Source organism: Mytilus californianus, unplaced genomic scaffold (genome assembly GCF_021869535.1).
Source record: "Mytilus californianus isolate M0D057914Y unplaced genomic scaffold, xbMytCali1.0.p SCAF_26, whole genome shotgun sequence".
NCBI lineage: Eukaryota > Metazoa > Mollusca > Bivalvia > Mytilida > Mytilidae > Mytilus > Mytilus californianus.
This window is the reverse complement of record NW_026262675.1, coordinates 2,238,888-2,258,123: the sequence shown is the minus strand read 5'-3', so window position 1 is coordinate 2,258,123 and position 19,236 is coordinate 2,238,888. Positions and strand designations below refer to the sequence as shown.

General features: G+C 31.9%; 1 protein-coding gene across 2 annotated transcripts in view; it reads left to right on the top strand.

The window, feature by feature from the left end:
* Positions 1 to 118: 118 nt before the first annotated feature.
* Positions 119 to 19,236, top strand: part of LOC127732671 (gephyrin-like) — a 126,912-nt gene continuing 107,794 nt past the window's right edge. For both annotated transcript variants that reach the window (XM_052241835.1, XM_052241834.1), the window contains exons 1-7: positions 119 to 209; positions 10,974 to 11,052; positions 12,219 to 12,276; positions 12,714 to 12,806; positions 13,258 to 13,352; positions 13,801 to 13,867; positions 15,403 to 15,534. In XM_052241835.1, the coding sequence (XP_052097795.1) occupies positions 161 to 209; positions 10,974 to 11,052; positions 12,219 to 12,276; positions 12,714 to 12,806; positions 13,258 to 13,352; positions 13,801 to 13,867; positions 15,403 to 15,534 (573 nt within the window). In that variant the 5' untranslated portion in view covers positions 119 to 160. The remainder of the gene's footprint in view (positions 210 to 10,973; positions 11,053 to 12,218; positions 12,277 to 12,713; positions 12,807 to 13,257; positions 13,353 to 13,800; positions 13,868 to 15,402; positions 15,535 to 19,236) is intronic.

The window sequence follows — 19,236 nt, the reverse complement described above, 5'->3', positions numbered from 1 at the left end:
CATTAATTCATTTGCTTTATTCCTAAAACCATACAATTTGTTTGCGTATTTTCGTGGGTCCGTTGTTCTTTCGCTAGATACGGATTATTATTTTTCCGCATTAGTTTTGTAATTTATAGTTCAACCAAACTGACACCGGGAAGAAAATCGTCAAATAAAAATGAGCGATAAACTAACAACAAGTGTGCTGAGTATAGGAATATTAACAGGTAGAACATCATTGATTCCCCCTCAACAAAAGCAATGTTAGTTTGGCTAGTAATGTTACATGACTATTAGTCTGAATATAGGTTTTGGTTAGTTGCTCAACGTCCAGTTGCAAATATTTCATGCATGTTCAGGACAAGAACAAATTAATATGAGGAAGGCGCTACCTTGAATGCCAGCTTACCAAGACTATGTCCTACATATTGATTGATTGTTGGTTTCCTTAACGTCCAGTGGCAAATATTTCATGCATGTTCAGGACGAATGTCCTACATATAGTTTTTGTCTAAAATAGAATAATAAGTTCAGATGGAAAATGTTAACTCTTCACCCTTATTGTCCATATTGTTTTCTGCTGAAAATAAATTTATTGGTGATTTATCTAAATGACAATGCTTAAATCCATTATCTTGTGCCATTTTCAAATCCATTTTTCTTTCTTTGCAAATTTTACAAAATTTAAAACAATAAGACATTTGTTTAATTTCAAAACTATGAATACTCTGTTATACAATCCATAACTTTATTAAATTAATTTTTTGTTGATTTTCATGAAAAGGTGGAGGATTTGGAATATCTTTTTCATCAATATCTAAAAGTTGTAGCTGTTTTTTTTATTTAGTATTGCAAACAACGCTTTCTGTTTGTTGGATTATTTTTACTTTCTTAATTAGCTGGATGTTCACATTGTATTCCCAGTTTCCTGCATCTCATATATATGTGATCAGCAAGAGGATCATTCTGATTGTTAAAAGAAGAGTTTGAATTTACAGTGAGCCTGTTTAGAATAATGTTTTGATCAGGTTTTTCATTTTGATCCAAGCATAAGGAACCATAACTAGGATTGTTAAGTTGATAATCTAAAGATTTTGCTATTTTCTAGGATGCTATTTAAAATTTGAGGGGAGAACACTGCTGAGCAGTATAAATGTATTCCTGATCATCTTCTGTTTGTGGGTTTCTACATTAATTTCATGTACTAATTCAGAGTCAGTTTTATGTCATTTTTGCATTTTGTTTTATTAGCTTACTTTTCAATAAAATTGAGAATGGAAATGGGGAATATGTCAAAGAGACAACAGCCGAAGGCCACCAATGGGTCTTCAATGCAGCGAGAAAATCCCGCACCCGGAGGTGGTCCTTCGACGGCAAAATAAAATTCAGAATGGAAATGGGGAATATGTCAAAAATTTGCTTTCGAGTAATGCAATCATGTCGCTGCTGTTGTCCGAAGACACATTTGGTTTCCGGACAATAACTTTAGTTTAAGTAAATGGATCTCTATGAAAATGTATGAAATTGTACCAAAAGGTTCAACTGCAATACACAAAAGGAAGGTTTAGAATTGATTTTGGGGGTTATCATATGGTACCAACAGTTTAGGAGTCAGTGGTCAAAAACAACATTTTTGGGTTGTTTTTTCCATAATTTTTGTTTTTTTTTTCCCCAAAAATTTACCATTTTTACATTGATTATTTCTCATTTATATATAAATGCAACAAATACTGATATGGCAGGAGATACACACAAAACAGGGTGTGTAAATTATTTTATCGGTAATTTGTCAAATTGTTCATTTTTCCCTTGATGTGTACTTCTTGATAATGTTGACGTCAGTATCAGTGAACTGGTCATGATAAAGAAAATATATTGGGTCAGTTCGCAATTGACATGCAAGAGTGCACCGCAAAAGGATCTTCTTTCCCTTTAATTCATGCACGAGTTATTTCTTGAATGAAACACTTGTCATTGTTTGAAAATTTCAGTAATAAAAAGTTAGTTTAGCCTTTTTGAACGATTCACTGATCAATTGTGTGAAAATTTGAACAGAAAATGTACAATAAACCTGATAAAATTGCATTATCTGCAGAATTATTGATAGCTTTCCTTACTATTCACAAGGACATATAACTGACATATCGTCCATGCTATTCCGATCTGAGTTTTTATTCATACATAGTCTGGCATAGCTGGTGCTGTTCCAAGTTGTCTTCTTTCACTGCATGTTTCTTGAGAAGTATTTGTTTGACCTGGTCAGTCACTATAAAGTGTTACAATTCATATTTAGACGCAACACATAAATAGTGACCAAAAAGGTACCGCTTTCACATGTATGACATGAGAGAATCTAGAAAAAAAATTAAATGTACACATAATTTTTCAACATTTTTGTGGGACTATCATATAAAATTAAGAAGATATGTAGTTGGAGACTGCTGCTGAATAGAAATATTCAGCTCACCTGATACCTGTTTTCAAATTAGTCCATATTAAAGTTTGAAGGGTCCAAAATTAAAATATGTTTGATTTCAACTGACATAAAATTTTAGGTGTTTTTTATATGCTAAATCTACATCTGCGGCTGTATAAGGCTGTGCTTGGCAAAGCATTTTATTGCTTTTTTGTTTGTACTTTATTTTATTTTGGTCATGAAAATTAACTTGTAGTTGTGAAGTTGCTTACATTTTTAAAAGATGATAATTAGATAACTTTGCATGGTGACAACACTGACGTTTTTCGTAGATTTACTTTTCCCCAGGAATGAGGAAATATATTAACCGATGTTGAAAGACATGTATAATGTCAAATCATAACAATACAAATTGTTTAGTCTCAAAGAAAACTTGTAAGATTTCCGCAGTTATTTTTGTTGAATAGGTGCAATTTGGGTACTCACTACTCAGTGCAATTTGGGAACTGTGACGTTATAGCCATAAGTGTTTATTGCTTTAATAGGTTGAAATGTGCACCTGATTTAAGTATTCAGTAGAGGGAAAATTTTTTGATCAGGTTTAAACTGACGAATAAAATATACAGGCGACTGTGGGAGGCATAATAATTATTTATATTGCATCCAAATAATGTGTCGGCAGCTTGAATTTCAAAGGATGTAGCCAACATTCTTCCAAGTAACACCCTCTATACCTATCTAAAGTCATGGTATTATCATGGGTCAGTGGCGGATCCAGAACTTTTCATAAGGGGGGGGGGGCCGCTCCAGTTATGCTTCAGTGATTCCCTATAAAATCAACCAAATTTTTCCCACGAAAGGGGGAGCCCGGGCCCCCCTGGATCCGCCTATGTGGGTTATCATAACTCCATCTTCCTATAAAATCCTACTTTGGGCAATATGGGTGCATACAATATACATGTACCTATAAATGTATCACTCAGACTCAAGTCTCCTTTTGCAGCTGTTTTATGATTAAACTTGGAGAGTGAAAAAAAAAACAGTCTCCATCTCCTGGGACTGTTTAAGGTAGATATGTGTCATAATTAATGAAAAGATTTGTTGAGAATTTGTCAAAGGAAGTACAGTCTACAGATAGTGAATTTGAATATATTTTTTTTTGTTTAAAACTTTTGTTAAGTTTTGAATTTCACCTGCATTTGTCTGTGAGCTACATGAATAACCGTGATCACATTCAACAGTATAACCAACTTCATTATCACTGTAACTTGATATGGGAAATTCTGTAGCAGATGAATAATAGTAGTCATGGTCAACCAGACTTTCCAGGGCAGAGGCAAAGCACCGGATTTTACTACCTCCGGCTACCTTTCTGAGACTTTCTCCCGAAATTTATTGCTTGCAGTTGGTTTTTCTGTGTTCCCATGGCTGGACGGAACTTTTACACTACACATGTTATCATAAATTATGATATTGTAACTTTTAAATGAAGTACCTGTGGTTATTTAGGAAATTTGTCACTGATAATGGAAAGATGAAGCAGACGATGAAACATGACATAAGATGTTGTTGTCCAAACTTCGGTTATTTCCGTGGTACAATAAAATTTAAATAAACTACACAAGTTACCAAAATTTCTAAATTCTTTTTTTTGTAAACAAATAAAAATTCGTGTCGTATTTAACATCGAATTTATTCCGTTTGGTCCCGTTTTTTCAAGATCGCGATTAAACGAGAATCTGGCAGCCATTAAAAATATAAGGGTTAAACTAATGTCCTGACAATGTCTTGACTGATATTCCAACGCTAATTTCGTTTTCATTATTTGAAGAATTGACTTTTATATTTGGAGCTAAGCAAGAATACAACATTTATTTAATAAATATAAGGAAAAAAAAGAAAAAGAATATTTTTAAGAGTTAGATAACTTGACTTGATCAACTTTGAAAAAAAAAAAAAATAAATCGTACGAGATTTAACGAGAGTGACGAAACTTTTTAGATTGATCATGTAGAGAGAGTTATCGTTCTTTATTTCAATTCGATGCTTCTACCATAAGTGCCAGCTAAAGCTGGCATATTAACAATAAATACAACAGGAAATGCTTGTGATGAAGGTGGTGGAAATTTGGACTTCCACTGGAAAATGAAGATATTTTGTATAGAGACTGAAATATTGCCTTTCAACAGAATACTGTTGTACTGTATGGGACCCATTTACAAACGAAAATATAAAATCACTAGAAAAAGTACAGAGATGGGCGGCAATGTGTGCAACAGACATCACAACACCAGCAGTGTGTATGAGATGCTAGACACCATGAAATGACATTTATTACAAGAACGCCGACTACGAACAAGTCTTTAGTCTTTAGTCTTTAGAAGTGTCAACTTGACACTATAATCTCTCTGTACTTTCGATCACTCTGGTAATTTTATGTCACTTTTGTATAAAACTCATTAGTACATTTGTATTTATGATGTGGCACTGCAGAGAAAAATAAATAAATAAATAAATAATTAAATAATTAATTAAAAAAAGTGAATAAATAATTAACCCTTATAAAACCTTAACTATCTATTTTGTGAACCTTCCAGTATCTTTAATAAAGACCCCTAACAAATGTTGAATATCTTCTATGTGATGTTTGTAATTTTCATTTTCTGTTGTTGCTAATAATACTTCTGATTCAAGTGTTAGTTTTGATGTTATGAAGTAGAGTGCAGAGCGGAGTTTCTCTCTAGCCTCCTCATAATTTTCACAATACAATAGATAATGGTCAACTGTTTCTATTTGTCCACAGCTGCATTTGTCAGTGAGTGCTGGGCATATCATTGATTTGTAAGAGTTTAAATTACAATATCCTGTTCTTAAACTAGTGGTTATCCGATATATTTCAGTTGACGGTTTGTCTTTTGTAATTGTATTTTTTACATTTTGTTGAAAGGAATAATATCTTCTTCCTTTATCACTGGTGTCCCATCGGTTTTGCCATTTTAACATTACACTGTCTTTTGCTCCTTTTTGTATATCTTGTTTTGTAAAAATTGGAATGCTTTGTATTTTTTCTGCCTCCTGTGCTGCTTTTTTAGCTAGTTGGTCTGCTAGTTCATTACCTTGTATATCAGCGTGTCCAGGGGTCCATTCAATGGAAACAATGATTCCTTCAGATTTTAGTGCCAATATACCGATTTAATATCATGAATAGTTTTGCTGTAATTATCTGATTTCCAATTTAAAGTTAAAATTCCAATTGCTGATTGGCTGTCTGAGAAAATTTTGATGGATTCAGTGTTTTTTCTGTTGTTTGGAATTATTAGAAAATCTATTACCAGCTTGATAGCTACTAATTCCCCTAATAAAATAGATCCTCTATTGGAAACTGGCTGTGTTAACTCCACATGTTCTGTGCTGTTTGATATTAAAATAGCTGCCCCAGCCCCGCATGGACCTGGGTTTCCTTTGCAGGAGCCATCAGTGAAAGCTAATGTTGTATTCTTTTTTAGTTGACGTATTTTTTCCAAAATAATAGTCTTTCCCTGAAATGCTTGTTCCTCTGATCTAGACTTTGAACTTCCGAGATTTTTCCAATACTCTGGTGGTGATTTTGAGGCTGCTAACCCTCGGAATTCAAATTGAGACTCTATACAATCAGAATCAATCTCTGTTGACCTCTTCATGTCTTCAGACTGTAATACCATTCTTCCAATTGGTGAGATTATTTTTTCAGGTTCATTTATATTTTTCCAATTTTCAAAAATTTGTTTAATAGGGATAGTGATTTTATATGATTTTATTTTTGCAATTTGTCTTATACCGGCTTCTTCTCTTTTAAGGTCCAGTGGAAGTATTCCTGCTACTACTTCTAAGGCTTCTATACTAGCTGTAGTTGGTTGGTTGAGACATAAGGCTAATCCTTTTCTTTGAATAGCATTTAATTTATTTATATGCGTGTTGTTGTTGATTTGCCATACACTGCTAGCATATAACATTGTAGACAGCACTATACTTTGATATATTTGTATTAAAATTTTTGTAGATACCTTTGCTATTCCCTTGATGTTTCTGATTATCCCTAAGGACTTTTGTGCTTTTTGCTCAACAGTGTCTATGTGTTTATTGAAATCACATTTTTCATCTAAAGTAAGGCCTAAAATTTTGGGGTTTGGATTGTATTTTAATTCCTTTCCTTGTAACATTATCTTGATGTCCTCCTTTGTCATACCATTTCTGGAAAACACACAAAATTCTGTTTTTTCTATACTGAGGTTTATTCTCCATTTTGTTGACCATTCATGGATGGAGTTAATATCTTTTTGTAACTCCTTCACTAATTCATGTTTGTCTTTGCCTGTTTTCCAGATTGTCCCATCATCAGCAAATTTACATTTGTTAGAGGAAATTTTAGCAAAAATATCAATAATAAAGATGTTGAAAAGTAAGGGGGATATAACTGAGCCTTGTGGAAGCCCAATTTGAGTTTTAAACCATTGTCCCTGATGCTTGTTTATATTACATCTTGCTTCTCTGTCTTTTAAAAAATTCTCTATCCATTTCCAGATTTTACCTTTAATTCCATATCCATGTAGTTTTGTTAAAAGTCCTTCTCTCCAAACACTATCATAGGCTTTTTCTAGGTCAATCATTAATGCGATAGTACTTTCATCTTTATTAAATCCATTAAAGATGTTTTGAACAAATGATAATAAAGCATTGACGGTGGAGCGGAAATGTCGAAAACCTTCTTTTTCTTTATCTAATATAAATTTTGACTCTACATAACCTTCTAACCTTGATGTTACTATTCTCTCCATTAGTTTACCTAGTATGCTTGTTAAACTAATTGGACGATATGATGATGGATTATTGTAGTTTGGTTTACCAATTTTTTTGATGAACTTGACATTTGCTTGTTTCCATGATTTTGGTAAGGAACCTTCATCCCATGATTTGTTCATTATATATAATAAAGTGCTATACAGATTATCATCTCCATTAATAAATAGTAATGAAAAGTAATTATCAGGTCCTGGACAAGTTTCATTTTTTAGTCTGTAAACTTATAATGTTCCACAAAATTGTAAATGAAAATATAGCCATTCCATCGCATAATGTATTACAACAGAGTCAGTCTACTACAAGATCCACCAATAAAGAATCTTACAGACAAATTCAATGCAATAAAGACAGCTATAAAATTTCTTTTTCCTGTCAAACCATCAAAGACTGGAACAAATTATCCTCTGAAATTACTAAAAACACTACTACTGAAAATTTCAAGTGTGCACTCACTCAAGATGTGCTCCTTGATACTTACCCTCATCTGAAATAAACAGATACTCTTGTTTTTATTTGAAACCAAAAAATAAAAATAAAAAATGTAATATTAAAAACTAAATAAAAAATTGTATAAACAAAAAACAAAGAAGATTGTAAAAATTGAAAATACGAAAATGTAGGACCAAAAACAACATTAACCAAGAAATATTTTGTTAATCTATGTTTTGACAAAAAATTCTCGATATCAACTTATTTGGAAACATTTACAAGGCATGCGCCGAAAAGTAAACATCAGTACTTTAATGGTTTTCTGTAACGAAAGAATAAGAACAGGCCACCTATATATGGTCAGATCATATGTTTTTCTAATGTCATATGAATTCGTACTATGCATGCTTTTTCAATGGGATTTGTGATGTCACAATGCGTTCTTAATAGCACGAAAACCCATAATATGAGGATACCCCTTAAAGGGTTTTTCCAAGGGTTCTTTACATACAGAGAGTGTAGCAATCAGCAATCTCTACATTATGCATCAGATTTAACGTTTACATTTTGACTGGATATGGCTGTGTACTTGTACATCTGGCACAGTCAAATGGACATCCTACTTTGGCAATGGTATTACTGCCATCGGAAGAAGACCAAAGTGACCAAATTTCTACTCCCCAGTCACCATGTGCATTGGGTTTTGGGAATCTTATTAAAGAATGTGATATGCTCTATACCCAATGAAAACCCTGGTAAAAAACAGTTGGCAGTATTCATAGTGTTTCCGTTGGGATATAGAGCATACTACATAGGCATATTTACACTTTTGGTCTTTAGCTGAATTTCGTCTCCAAATAACTTTCTCACCACATATAACATCAATTTTTTTGAATTATGATTCAGGAAAACTACATTTATAGTTAGCTCAATGGCGAGTGATAAAACAGATTGTTATCCCGAGAAAACATTGTAAATTGAGGCAAAGCCAAGGTTGACAATGTTTTTTTCGAGGGGTGCCAATCACCCTCTCAGTTATGTGTTAGTTAATTTATTATAATCAATGATCTATCATTATTGTTTTTTACTGTTAAATTTCAAATTGAAAGTACTTAACTATGATGTCACTTACATAACAAAGTACAACTATTGGAAAAACAACAAAAGTGAAGCAAGCTATATTTTTTTATTTTGACAGTCTATGAAAAAGTTCAGATGCCAAAATGTAGAACTTGAGCATTGTCCTTGATTTATTGATGTAAATTCAATGCATTGTCCTTTAAATTATTGATTTTTTATTGGTCTGCACAAGAGGGTGACATTCAAAAAATTTTTCTCCCGCTGAGCCATGGGATAGAGTAAATTATCTCCCTTGTACTAGCCAATCAAAATCTGTCATATTAACGTGAATAATAATAATTAAAATTATCTCCCTTGGACATTTTTCTAAAAAAAATAAAATTTCTGCATTAAGAAAGTGCAGCTTAAATCATTACAGGCATAATAAAGAAACAGCTTTCACGACCAAACATCTTAAAAATACCACCGAACACACCTACTACAAATGTTTATTTTTAACTGTATTTGTAAATTTGACTATTTATATGTTTATATCTACAAAATAATATGAAACAGTATCTGGATATCACTAGAGAACTAAAATGGACAGTCTTAAAAGGGCTTTTGTCAAAACAGTTAATATACTTTACGAAAAGTCTTCTTAGTAAATTTCTTAGTCAGTTAATTACATCAAGTTTTTAATGGATCACTTTAAAACAGCTTCTACAAAATTATTTGTCTTTGATAATCCATACAGTCATTTATTTTATAATAAAAACAAAATTTAACAAAGTTATCTAACAACAATTGTTTTACTTGTATAATTATTGTGCTAATCTCCCATTTAATAAAATGTTTGAACTTCAACTTATTTGAACAATTCATTTCTAATTCATGAAAAGTAAAGACAGTAAATATAAGATAATATAAAATGAAAAGTAAGTAATTGTGATCCCAGAATAAAACCTAACCCGAATAATTCAGTCCCTCCCCGTGATTGCTCTCCTACTCGCGAAGGCCTGAATTCTTTATACAATAAAAACACGTCACTAATCCAGGATTTTGATTGGCGCTCTCTTTGAGAGAGCGCCAATCAGCTAATAGCTCAATGTTATCGAGATAGGTAAATCCTGAGCTAATTTCGATTGATTACTTGACGATTTTTTATTGACAAGGCCTTCAGGCATTAATGTAGCCATCGTAGAGCAGTGGAATATAACGACTGAATTATTCAGGTTAAATAAAACCTTGCTGAATCTGAAAACATTTTTTGTTTATTTTGATTCTCGACTTTAACAGTGTGTAACATTGTCAAAATGGTGAGAATAAAAATATTTAAAATTTAAGATATACAAATGTAACTATACCTGATTTAATTCATTTTGTTTCTTTATTGTGACACAGTATAATACAATAATTTTCCTCAGGAGTTGGTTGTTGTCTTGGTTATAGGTAGTGTGGTGGTGTGTTCAGTGGTGAAACGCCTACCCCAAAATTAAAATGTTTTAGGGATAATTTTGTTATGGTAAAAGTAGAAATAAAAATATTTTGTATTACTATATTCAGCCCTTATTCTCATAATTCATTAAAGTTTCAAATTGCACTTGTAAAATAGGCAAGGGAGATAATCTTTAATAGCCAAATTTAGCTTTTTGTTTAGGAATTTAATTTAGTTACCAAATTGAAGACTAAATGGAATTAGTGTGAAATTATGGAATTATTGGGGATTGAAAGCTGTAGACAACCATGGGCTGTGCTGACCTAAAAAAGTTTTCACAAGAAAATTGCCAGCATCAAATATTTTAGCCAGTTTAACAATATTTGCACCAAGATACATTTGTCCCATCTATTCAAACATGCATTGCTATTCCTTCATATGAATATCATGAATATAGTCAATACATGCATGAGATCAAAGATATATCAAAATTTTTGAATAAAGGTTTTCTTGCACATAAATAATCATTTTAAACCTTTAATACTTATAGTAAGCAGGTTTGCTTACCCTTTAAACTTGAAGGAAGTGAAAAACTGATGGTTATTATGGCTTATGGAATTTTTTAATTGCTTATTTACAAAAGATTTAGTTGGATTGCATCAATTGATCATTTTTTAATAGAATCAATCATCAGAACATTACTAACTGTTAAGGGAAATAACCCAAAATTTTCACAAAGTGCTGTTATACATGTGGATATGATATTTCATTGTAATATTGTTATGAAGAAATATTCTTATCTCATTTTAGTCAGTGACAGTTGTTCAGAAAATAGAGCTGAAGATAGAAGTGGTACCAATCTTTGTCGGCTTATTCGAGAAGAAAATCTGTAAGTGATATTCAATAGACTTCTTTATAAAGTGGTATGAAAAGAAAATATGTACACACATGTTCATGTATTCCAATAATAACTTCAAATAAGAAAACTTACTCTACAGAGAACTTTAAACAGATTAAAGAAAATCAGTAACTTATTCCACAGAGAACTTCAAACAGGAAAAGAAAATCTGTAACTTATTCTAAAGAGAACTTTAAACAGGAAAAGAAAATCTGTAACTTATTCTACAGAGAACTTTAAACAGGAAAAGAAAATCTGTAACTTATTCCACAGAGAACTTCAAACAGGAAAAGAAAATCTGTAACTTATTCTACAGAGAACTTTAAACATGAAAAGAAAATCTGTAACTTATTCTACAGAGAACTTTAAACATGAAAAGAAAATCTGTAACTTATTCCACAGAGAACTTCAAACAGGAAAAGAAAATCTGTTACTTATTCCACAAAAAACATCAAACAGGAAAAGAAAATCTGTGTAACTTATTCTACAGAGAACTTCAAACAGGAAAAGAAAATCTGTAACTTATTCTACAGAGAACTTTAAACAGGAAAAGAAAATCTGTAACTTATTCCACAGAAAACTTCAAACAGGAAAAGATAATCTGTAACTTATTCCACAGAAAACTTCAAACAGGAAAAGAAAATCTGTATATAAATTATAATTTCAAACAGAACAGTACATATTCAATATACATATTAAAGAATGACAGTACAGTGATTATGATAACAGCAATTTGATTATTATTATAAGTTTTTCCTATGTTGCATTTCCTTTTAATTATGGAAATATACTAGATTTGATGCATTTCTGAACTGACATTAAACACTTACAGCCAAGCACATTTAAAAGGGACATAGCACCAATGGAAAAAAGTCTGTGTAAGGTCACAGGTTACTTTCTTATACTGAAAGGCTCCTAACTTTAAATAAAAGTACTCTACACAACTTCATAACATTAAGTTACAAATGTTCAGTAATGTTAAGCCAAAAAGAAAACTAAAAAAAAAAAACAGAAATAATGTCACATTAATTTTTGATTAATATGCAGTACATGTCATTGCAGGTGTACTGAATGAAAATAATGAATAAATGACATAAGATGTGTAAGTAACACTGGTATAATGGTACTATATATAATAAGTTATGATTTTCTTACAGAATAAATGGATCTGTAGCAGTGAGAGAAATTGTACCTGATGATGCTGATACAATAAAGGTAATGATAACATTGTCATATTCTATATAAAAAAATAAACCCATATGATATTAATTTCTGTGTATGCAACATTATTCTGTAATAACCTCAGTCTGGTATACCAAACACCATAAGTTTGGGGCAACAAAAACATAAAAAGTTTAGAAGTATCAAAACTAAAATAGACCTAAGTAGAACATTCAATATTGTCCATGGCCAGTTTTGCAAGAGGAAGTTACATCCTGAGATTTAGAAGACAGAAGTAAAAAGTCAACTGTAAATGGAACAACAACAAAATTCTTAAAGCAAAACAAAATCTGTGTAAAATAAAGACGAATAATAAACTGAAATGTCAGAATTATAACTATATATGTATAGTTGCTCAATGTTATAGAAATAGATTTAGTCTTATATTTTGAATTTTGTTTTGAAGTATGTTTTTGAAATATTATTTGCAGAACAAACTTATGGACTGGTCTGATGTTAAAAAGTTGAATCTGATTTTGACAACTGGTGGAACAGGATTTTCACAGAGAGATGTCACTCCTGAGGTATATATAATCACTCAATATTAATTTTATGAACACATTTTCTTTTTTGGCTCTTGAACTTTCCATGTGTGCTTTGGCATAGAATTATAGGACTTAGGACTTTCAAAACCTGACAATTTGTTATATGTCTATTAAATTTGTTTAGACCAAAGCTTCTGGAATTTTTATACAATGCTAATTTTGACAATGCCAAGATTCCTTTGTTCTTTTCCATGATCATGTGGACTGTAATGCCATATAGGAACAAAAGAAAAAAATCTTCTGATGTCACTTTTTTCTCAAAGTGTTTTATGTGATAAAAGGAGGATGTATGAATGTTAAATTTCGTTTAATATGTTTTATGTTACTGATTACACTTTTTATTGGCACTAACTTTCAAAGACTGTTCACAGCAGTTGTGTTGATCCAATGATAATCATGATGATTTCTATGTAAAGACTTTTACTTACAGGCAACAAAAGCCATTCTTGAGAAGGAAGCTATTGGTATTACTATAGCTATGATTACACAGTCCTTACAAGTTACTAAACTTGCCATGCTGTCAAGGTATAGTAAAGACTGTACCATTATCTATCATTTACAGTACCCATTTGTTTACATATGGTCTATTGGTGTTTGGATTTTTGGTTAATGAATTTAAACCAAAAAAATTTTTTCCAAACTAATCTGCATTAAAGGCCATTTAAGTACTGTTTTACTTCTCTGAAATGTTTTATCTTTTAGTTGATTTCAATCTGTTGGCTTTTTTGATAAAAAAAAAGGCACTTTTATTAAAATTTGATTGGTAGTGATTATTTTAGACAGATAGCCTTAACATTTATTCAAAATAATCAATTAAAATTTTATGCATGGGATGGGTAAATCTAAAAGTGCCTTCTGACACCCCCCATACATTTATTTCTGGAAAAGCCCTAACCATAACATTCAAAGTTATATCAGTATTGATGGATTTAAATTTAGAAATTTAATTAGATTAATACTGAACTACTTTCAGACTTGTATGTGGTAGTCGAGGTCAGAGTCTTATTATTAATCTTCCTGGAAGTGTTAAAGGTTCAGAGGTAAGTTTATGTTTTCATTCTTGTTCTTAATTTTTATACGCCCGTTTACGGGACGTATTATGGTATACCTCTGTCCGTCCGTCCATCTGTCCGTCGTCAACATGTTGGACATTAACTCAAAAATGCTTTAACCAATTTGTTTAAAACTTTGGTGAATTGTTTATATCTATTGACGTGAGCTCCCTTTCGTTTTTTATAAAATTTAGATTTTACGTTTCCGAGTTAAGGGGTTTTATTCATTAAAAAAAGGGGGATTTTCCAGTTTTCGGACAATAAGTCAAGAATGCTTTCACCAACTTGCAAGAAATTGTGGTGAATTGTTTATATCTATTGCCATGAGCTCCCTTTAGATTTTTATAAATTTTAGATTTTATGTTTCTGAGTTACAGGGTTTTATTCATAAAAAAGGGGGGATTTTCCAGTTTTCGGACAAAAACTCAAAAATGCTTTCAGCAATTCTTATGAAACTTTGGTGAATTGTTTGTATGTATTGATGTAAGCTCCCTTTAGAATTTTATAAATTTTATATTTTACATTTCTGAGTTATGGGGTTTTATTCATTAAAAAAAGGGGTGATTTTTCCAGTTTTCGGACAATAACTCAAAAATGCTGTCACCAATTCTCTTGGTGAATTGTTTATATCTATTGATGTAAGCTCCCTTTTTATTTTCATAAATTTCTAATATGACATTGAGAATTAATTGAACTTTATTTGTTTATAGTCAGACAACAGATTTACTAAGTATTGCACAACAGCAAGAAATCTTTGATTGAACATAAATTCAATGTATATAACCAATTTCAAGTTCTTTGAATACATTTATTCAGAAACCTATAATATGTCAAATATTTAATTACAATCCAAATTCAGACCTGAATCAAGCTTGAATATTGTGTCCATTTTTGCCCCAACTGTTCAGGGTTGGACCTCTGCGGGCGTATCTAGTTGACTAATTCTGGGAGAATATCATTAAATGTGAGAATTAAATGTTACTTTTTCATCACCATACTCTGTGATAGTCATCAACACTTAATGTTCAGTTTTCATATTTGGTTCATTTTGAAATAAGCACTAAGGATGCATTCTAATATTTGATATATAGTTTTGTAAGCATAGATTTATTTCTGTTGTATGCAGTATATGAGGCCCCACTCCTTTGGACAGTCACTAGTGACTTTAAAAGTAAGTTTTCAGATTAGTAATACCTTAATCATTTCATAAAAGCATAATTGAGAAGAATTTTTTACATAGCCTCAGCTTTAGTGTAAATGAGTATATATAAAGTTCACACAAATCTTATTCATAAAGTTGCATGAGACCATTAAACACCAACTGAAAATGGCAAGACAATTTTAAAGTATAAGTGATTACCCCATATACAGCTTTTTTCTTCTTCAAAGTAATTCCATTATCAAATGAAAGTTTAAGCCTCTCTCATGTTTCTTTTACTCTTTTGTCCTTGTATCAGTCAATATGCCATAATTGTAGCCACATTATTTCTATTATTTCATATTTTTTTTTACATTTCTTCCAGGAATGTTTTAGATTTGCACTACCTGGGATAACGCATGCAGTTGACCTACTGAAAGACAATTCTTCACAAATACAACAAACCCATACTCATCTGCAAAGTAAAGGTGTTCATCAGGACACAAAACAGATGAAGGTAGGTCACACAGAATTGTATTGTTATTTCCAGAGATCTGAGTAAAATCACAGAAACTATGTTTATTTCCATATTTGACTTAAAGTCAGAGATAATATTAGATTTCATTTTGTTTCCCTTTTGCTGTATTATTATTTTCCATTGGAAAATCTAGAAAAATGTGAAGTAATGGAATCTTCATTTCCATCCCTGCCAAAAGCTGATGAGGGCAATTATCTTCACCCTTGTTCATCTTGACATCACAAAATCCAGTCAGTAGTTTGTGAGTATGTCTGGGTAATTAATTTTTATTCCCCAGCAGTCAAAGTTTTGGGGTATATAGAAATCACCATGTCCTGCTTCGTGTCCTTTGCATAACTTTTGTACCATTGAAATTAGGTTGACCAAACTCAATATGCAGATGCATCATGGGATGGAGATGTGTCATACACAAAAGTCAGGTCTGACTTTGACTTTGACCCCTATTAAAGTAAATCCTTGTCCAATTCGTGTCTGGTTCATAAATTTGTACCGTAAAACTTAGGAAAACAAACTTGGTATGCAGTTGCATCTAGGACTAGAGGTGTGTCTTATACCTAAGTCAGGTCACTCTGACCTTGACTTTGACCCCTATGATAGTAAAACCTTGTTTTATTTGTGTCCTGCACATAACTTTTGTACAGTAGAACTTGGGTTGACCAACTTTGTACAAGGATGCAATGTTGGATGGGGGTGAGTCATATGGTCCGAGTACACAGTTATTTCGTAGTACATTTCTTTTAGACAATAAATGAAAATTAAAAAAATCCCACCTGCGCTTTCTCAATAATATTTTTACAGTGTTTGTACTACTTTTGGGACAAATTATATCAAAATTATAGAAAACTTCATTGGCTCTAACTCAAAATATGGACAATTTTATGTTAAGGGGGTCTTGAAATATTTTGACATCTTCCGATGTGCTTACTTTTAACCTTTTTCAGCTGGACCAAATTTTACTTTAAAATTCATGACCCAAATTTTTTTACAGTGTAATTTAATCCCCCTACTTGCTATTTGAGGCATAAAACATGGAGAAATAAATTTGGAAAGGGTATAAAAAAAATTGGCAAGTAACACACTGTCCACACTAGGGACTATATTTGTGGACAACGAAAATCAAAGGACGATAACTGTGTACTTGGACCTAATATATCAAAGTCAATTCACTCTGACCTGGACTTTGACCCCTATGATAGTAAAACATTGTATGATTTGTGTTCAGTGCATACATTTTGTACTGTAGCATTTAGATTGACAAAACTTTGTATACAGAAGCATCATACTGACCTTGACTCTGACCTTTAACCCCTATGATAGCAAAACCTTGTTTGATTTGTGTCCTGCACATAACTTTTGTACAGTAAAACTAAGGTTGACCAAACTTTGTACAAGGATGCAATATTGGATGGGGTGAGTCATATATCAAAGTCAATTCACTCTGACCTGGACTTTGACCCCTATGATAGTAAAACATTGTATGATTTGTGTCAGTGCATAAATTTTGTACTGTAGCATTTAGATTGACAAAACTTTGTATACAGAAGCATCATACTGACCTTGACTCTGACCTTTAACCCCTATGATAGCAAAACATTGTCTGATTTGTGTCCTGGACATAACTTTTGTACTGTAGAACTTAGGTTTACCAAACATGGTATGAGGATGCATCATGGGATGGGGGAGAGTCATATATCAAAGTCAGGTCACTCTTGACTTTTGACTCCTATGATAGTAAATATGGTGCATAACTTTCTTTCTCTAGCACTTAGATTGACAAAACCTTGTATGCAGAATCGTAATGGGATCAGGATGTGTCAAATAACAAATCAAGTCACTGTCTTTGAATCTTGAACCCTTTTGCTGAAAGCCAAATAACACAAAACGTCATTGTCTCAATACCGAATGGGACATCTAAAATGCATGTATGGGGTATAAGACTTGCTATACGGACAGCTCTAGTCAAATTTGGAAAGAATTACATCCTGACTTTAGAATGACACATGTAGAATGTGGCTGGGTTAATCATGTTTGTGAGCTCTTAACCCTTGCCTAACCTTGAACATTGGTGTAACAGCACAGCATGAGAATGTGTTATCTTGTATGTTGACTTCATGTTTGTTATCTTGTATGTTGACTTCATGTTTGATATCTTGTATGTTGACTTCATGTTTGATATCTTGTATGTTCACAACTATATTTTCACCATATTTTGGGACATTAAGGTTCTTTTAAAATTATTTTAGAATACTTCAACTAAATCTTTTAAATTTAACAGAATGCTGGAACCTCTCAACATAAATTTGGTTCCAATTTGGCTTAAATCTTTCTTGTTTGAGCATTATGTCTCTTTTTGTTAAAAATTGCTAATTTTGAGGTTTCTATTGAATTGCCTGAGATTGCCTAATTTGAAATTAAAACACACTGTTAGATACCAGAAAAGTCCAATTTGAATTTGACCAGTTCCAAAATAATAACCCTTAATTTATATGGAAAATAAACAAATTTGACTATGCTTCAAGAGGGTCATAATTTGGGTACCTTCATGACGAATCACGGTAAAAAATCTTGCCAAATGACGTTAACGGTAATATTTGGTGCATGACGATAAAATGTACACTTTCTTTAAGACAATAAAAAAATCAACTGATTTTGACGAATCACATTAATTTTTTACAAAAATGACGGTAACGATAACTATTTGAGACCTCTGACAAATCACGATAAGGATATTTTGATGAAGCACAGTAAAATTTTAACCAATTCGACCCTAACGGTAGCCGAAAATTACCATTTGACGCCTGACGGTAAAGGGCATTCATACCCTCCTTCAACATCACCATTTTATATATAAACACAATACATAGAACTCCTAGCAGAGGTTAAGTTTTGTTTTTGCTTCACATTTGTCACTCGAGAGTACTGGTCCTTTGAATGTTGAAAATAGATTGATTTGAAATTTCCGATCTTAATTTTAAGATATTTCAACCAAATATATTTTATATTATCACAGTCTAGAAACCTCCAACCATAGGTCACATTCAAATTCAACACATGTCACATTTGTTGCTTAAGAGGTGCACTCTAAACTATGTGGTCAAAAGAGATTTTATATTTATGCTCAATAACTTCATTATGCTTTAATAAAATCATATGATATTTTATAACAATTTTACTCCAGGTTGAGTTTGAAATTCATACATTTCATAGTTTTCATCCTAGAGAAACACTCCTAAATAGCAAGAAAAATGAAAAAAAACTAAGTGCTTCTGCTTAAAGATTGGACTATCCTTCAACAAAATCAATTTAGAATTTAACACATTGTTTGGATGCACTAGACACACAGTTTGTTTAGGGCACATTTTATGTCAAAAATTGACAAAGGAGAAGGTAAAACGAAGCCCTTTTTATCTTTTGATTTCATAAGTAAAAAAGTAATAAAATCTACATGTACCAAATATCATCATAGGTCAGACATTCCCAACACATTATTGTCTAAGTTTTTAGTGATATGATATTTGAAATTTGTCTTGTATGTTTGTTAGACCATTCGATTCTCCCATCAAATTTTTATGAGAAACAGTCTTACCCAAAAAGACGTTTTGCCAGAAGATGTTTTACACAGAAGTGTTGATGTGAGGAAATACCTTCAGTGTCTTCCCTAGAAAAATTTTCATGCATGGT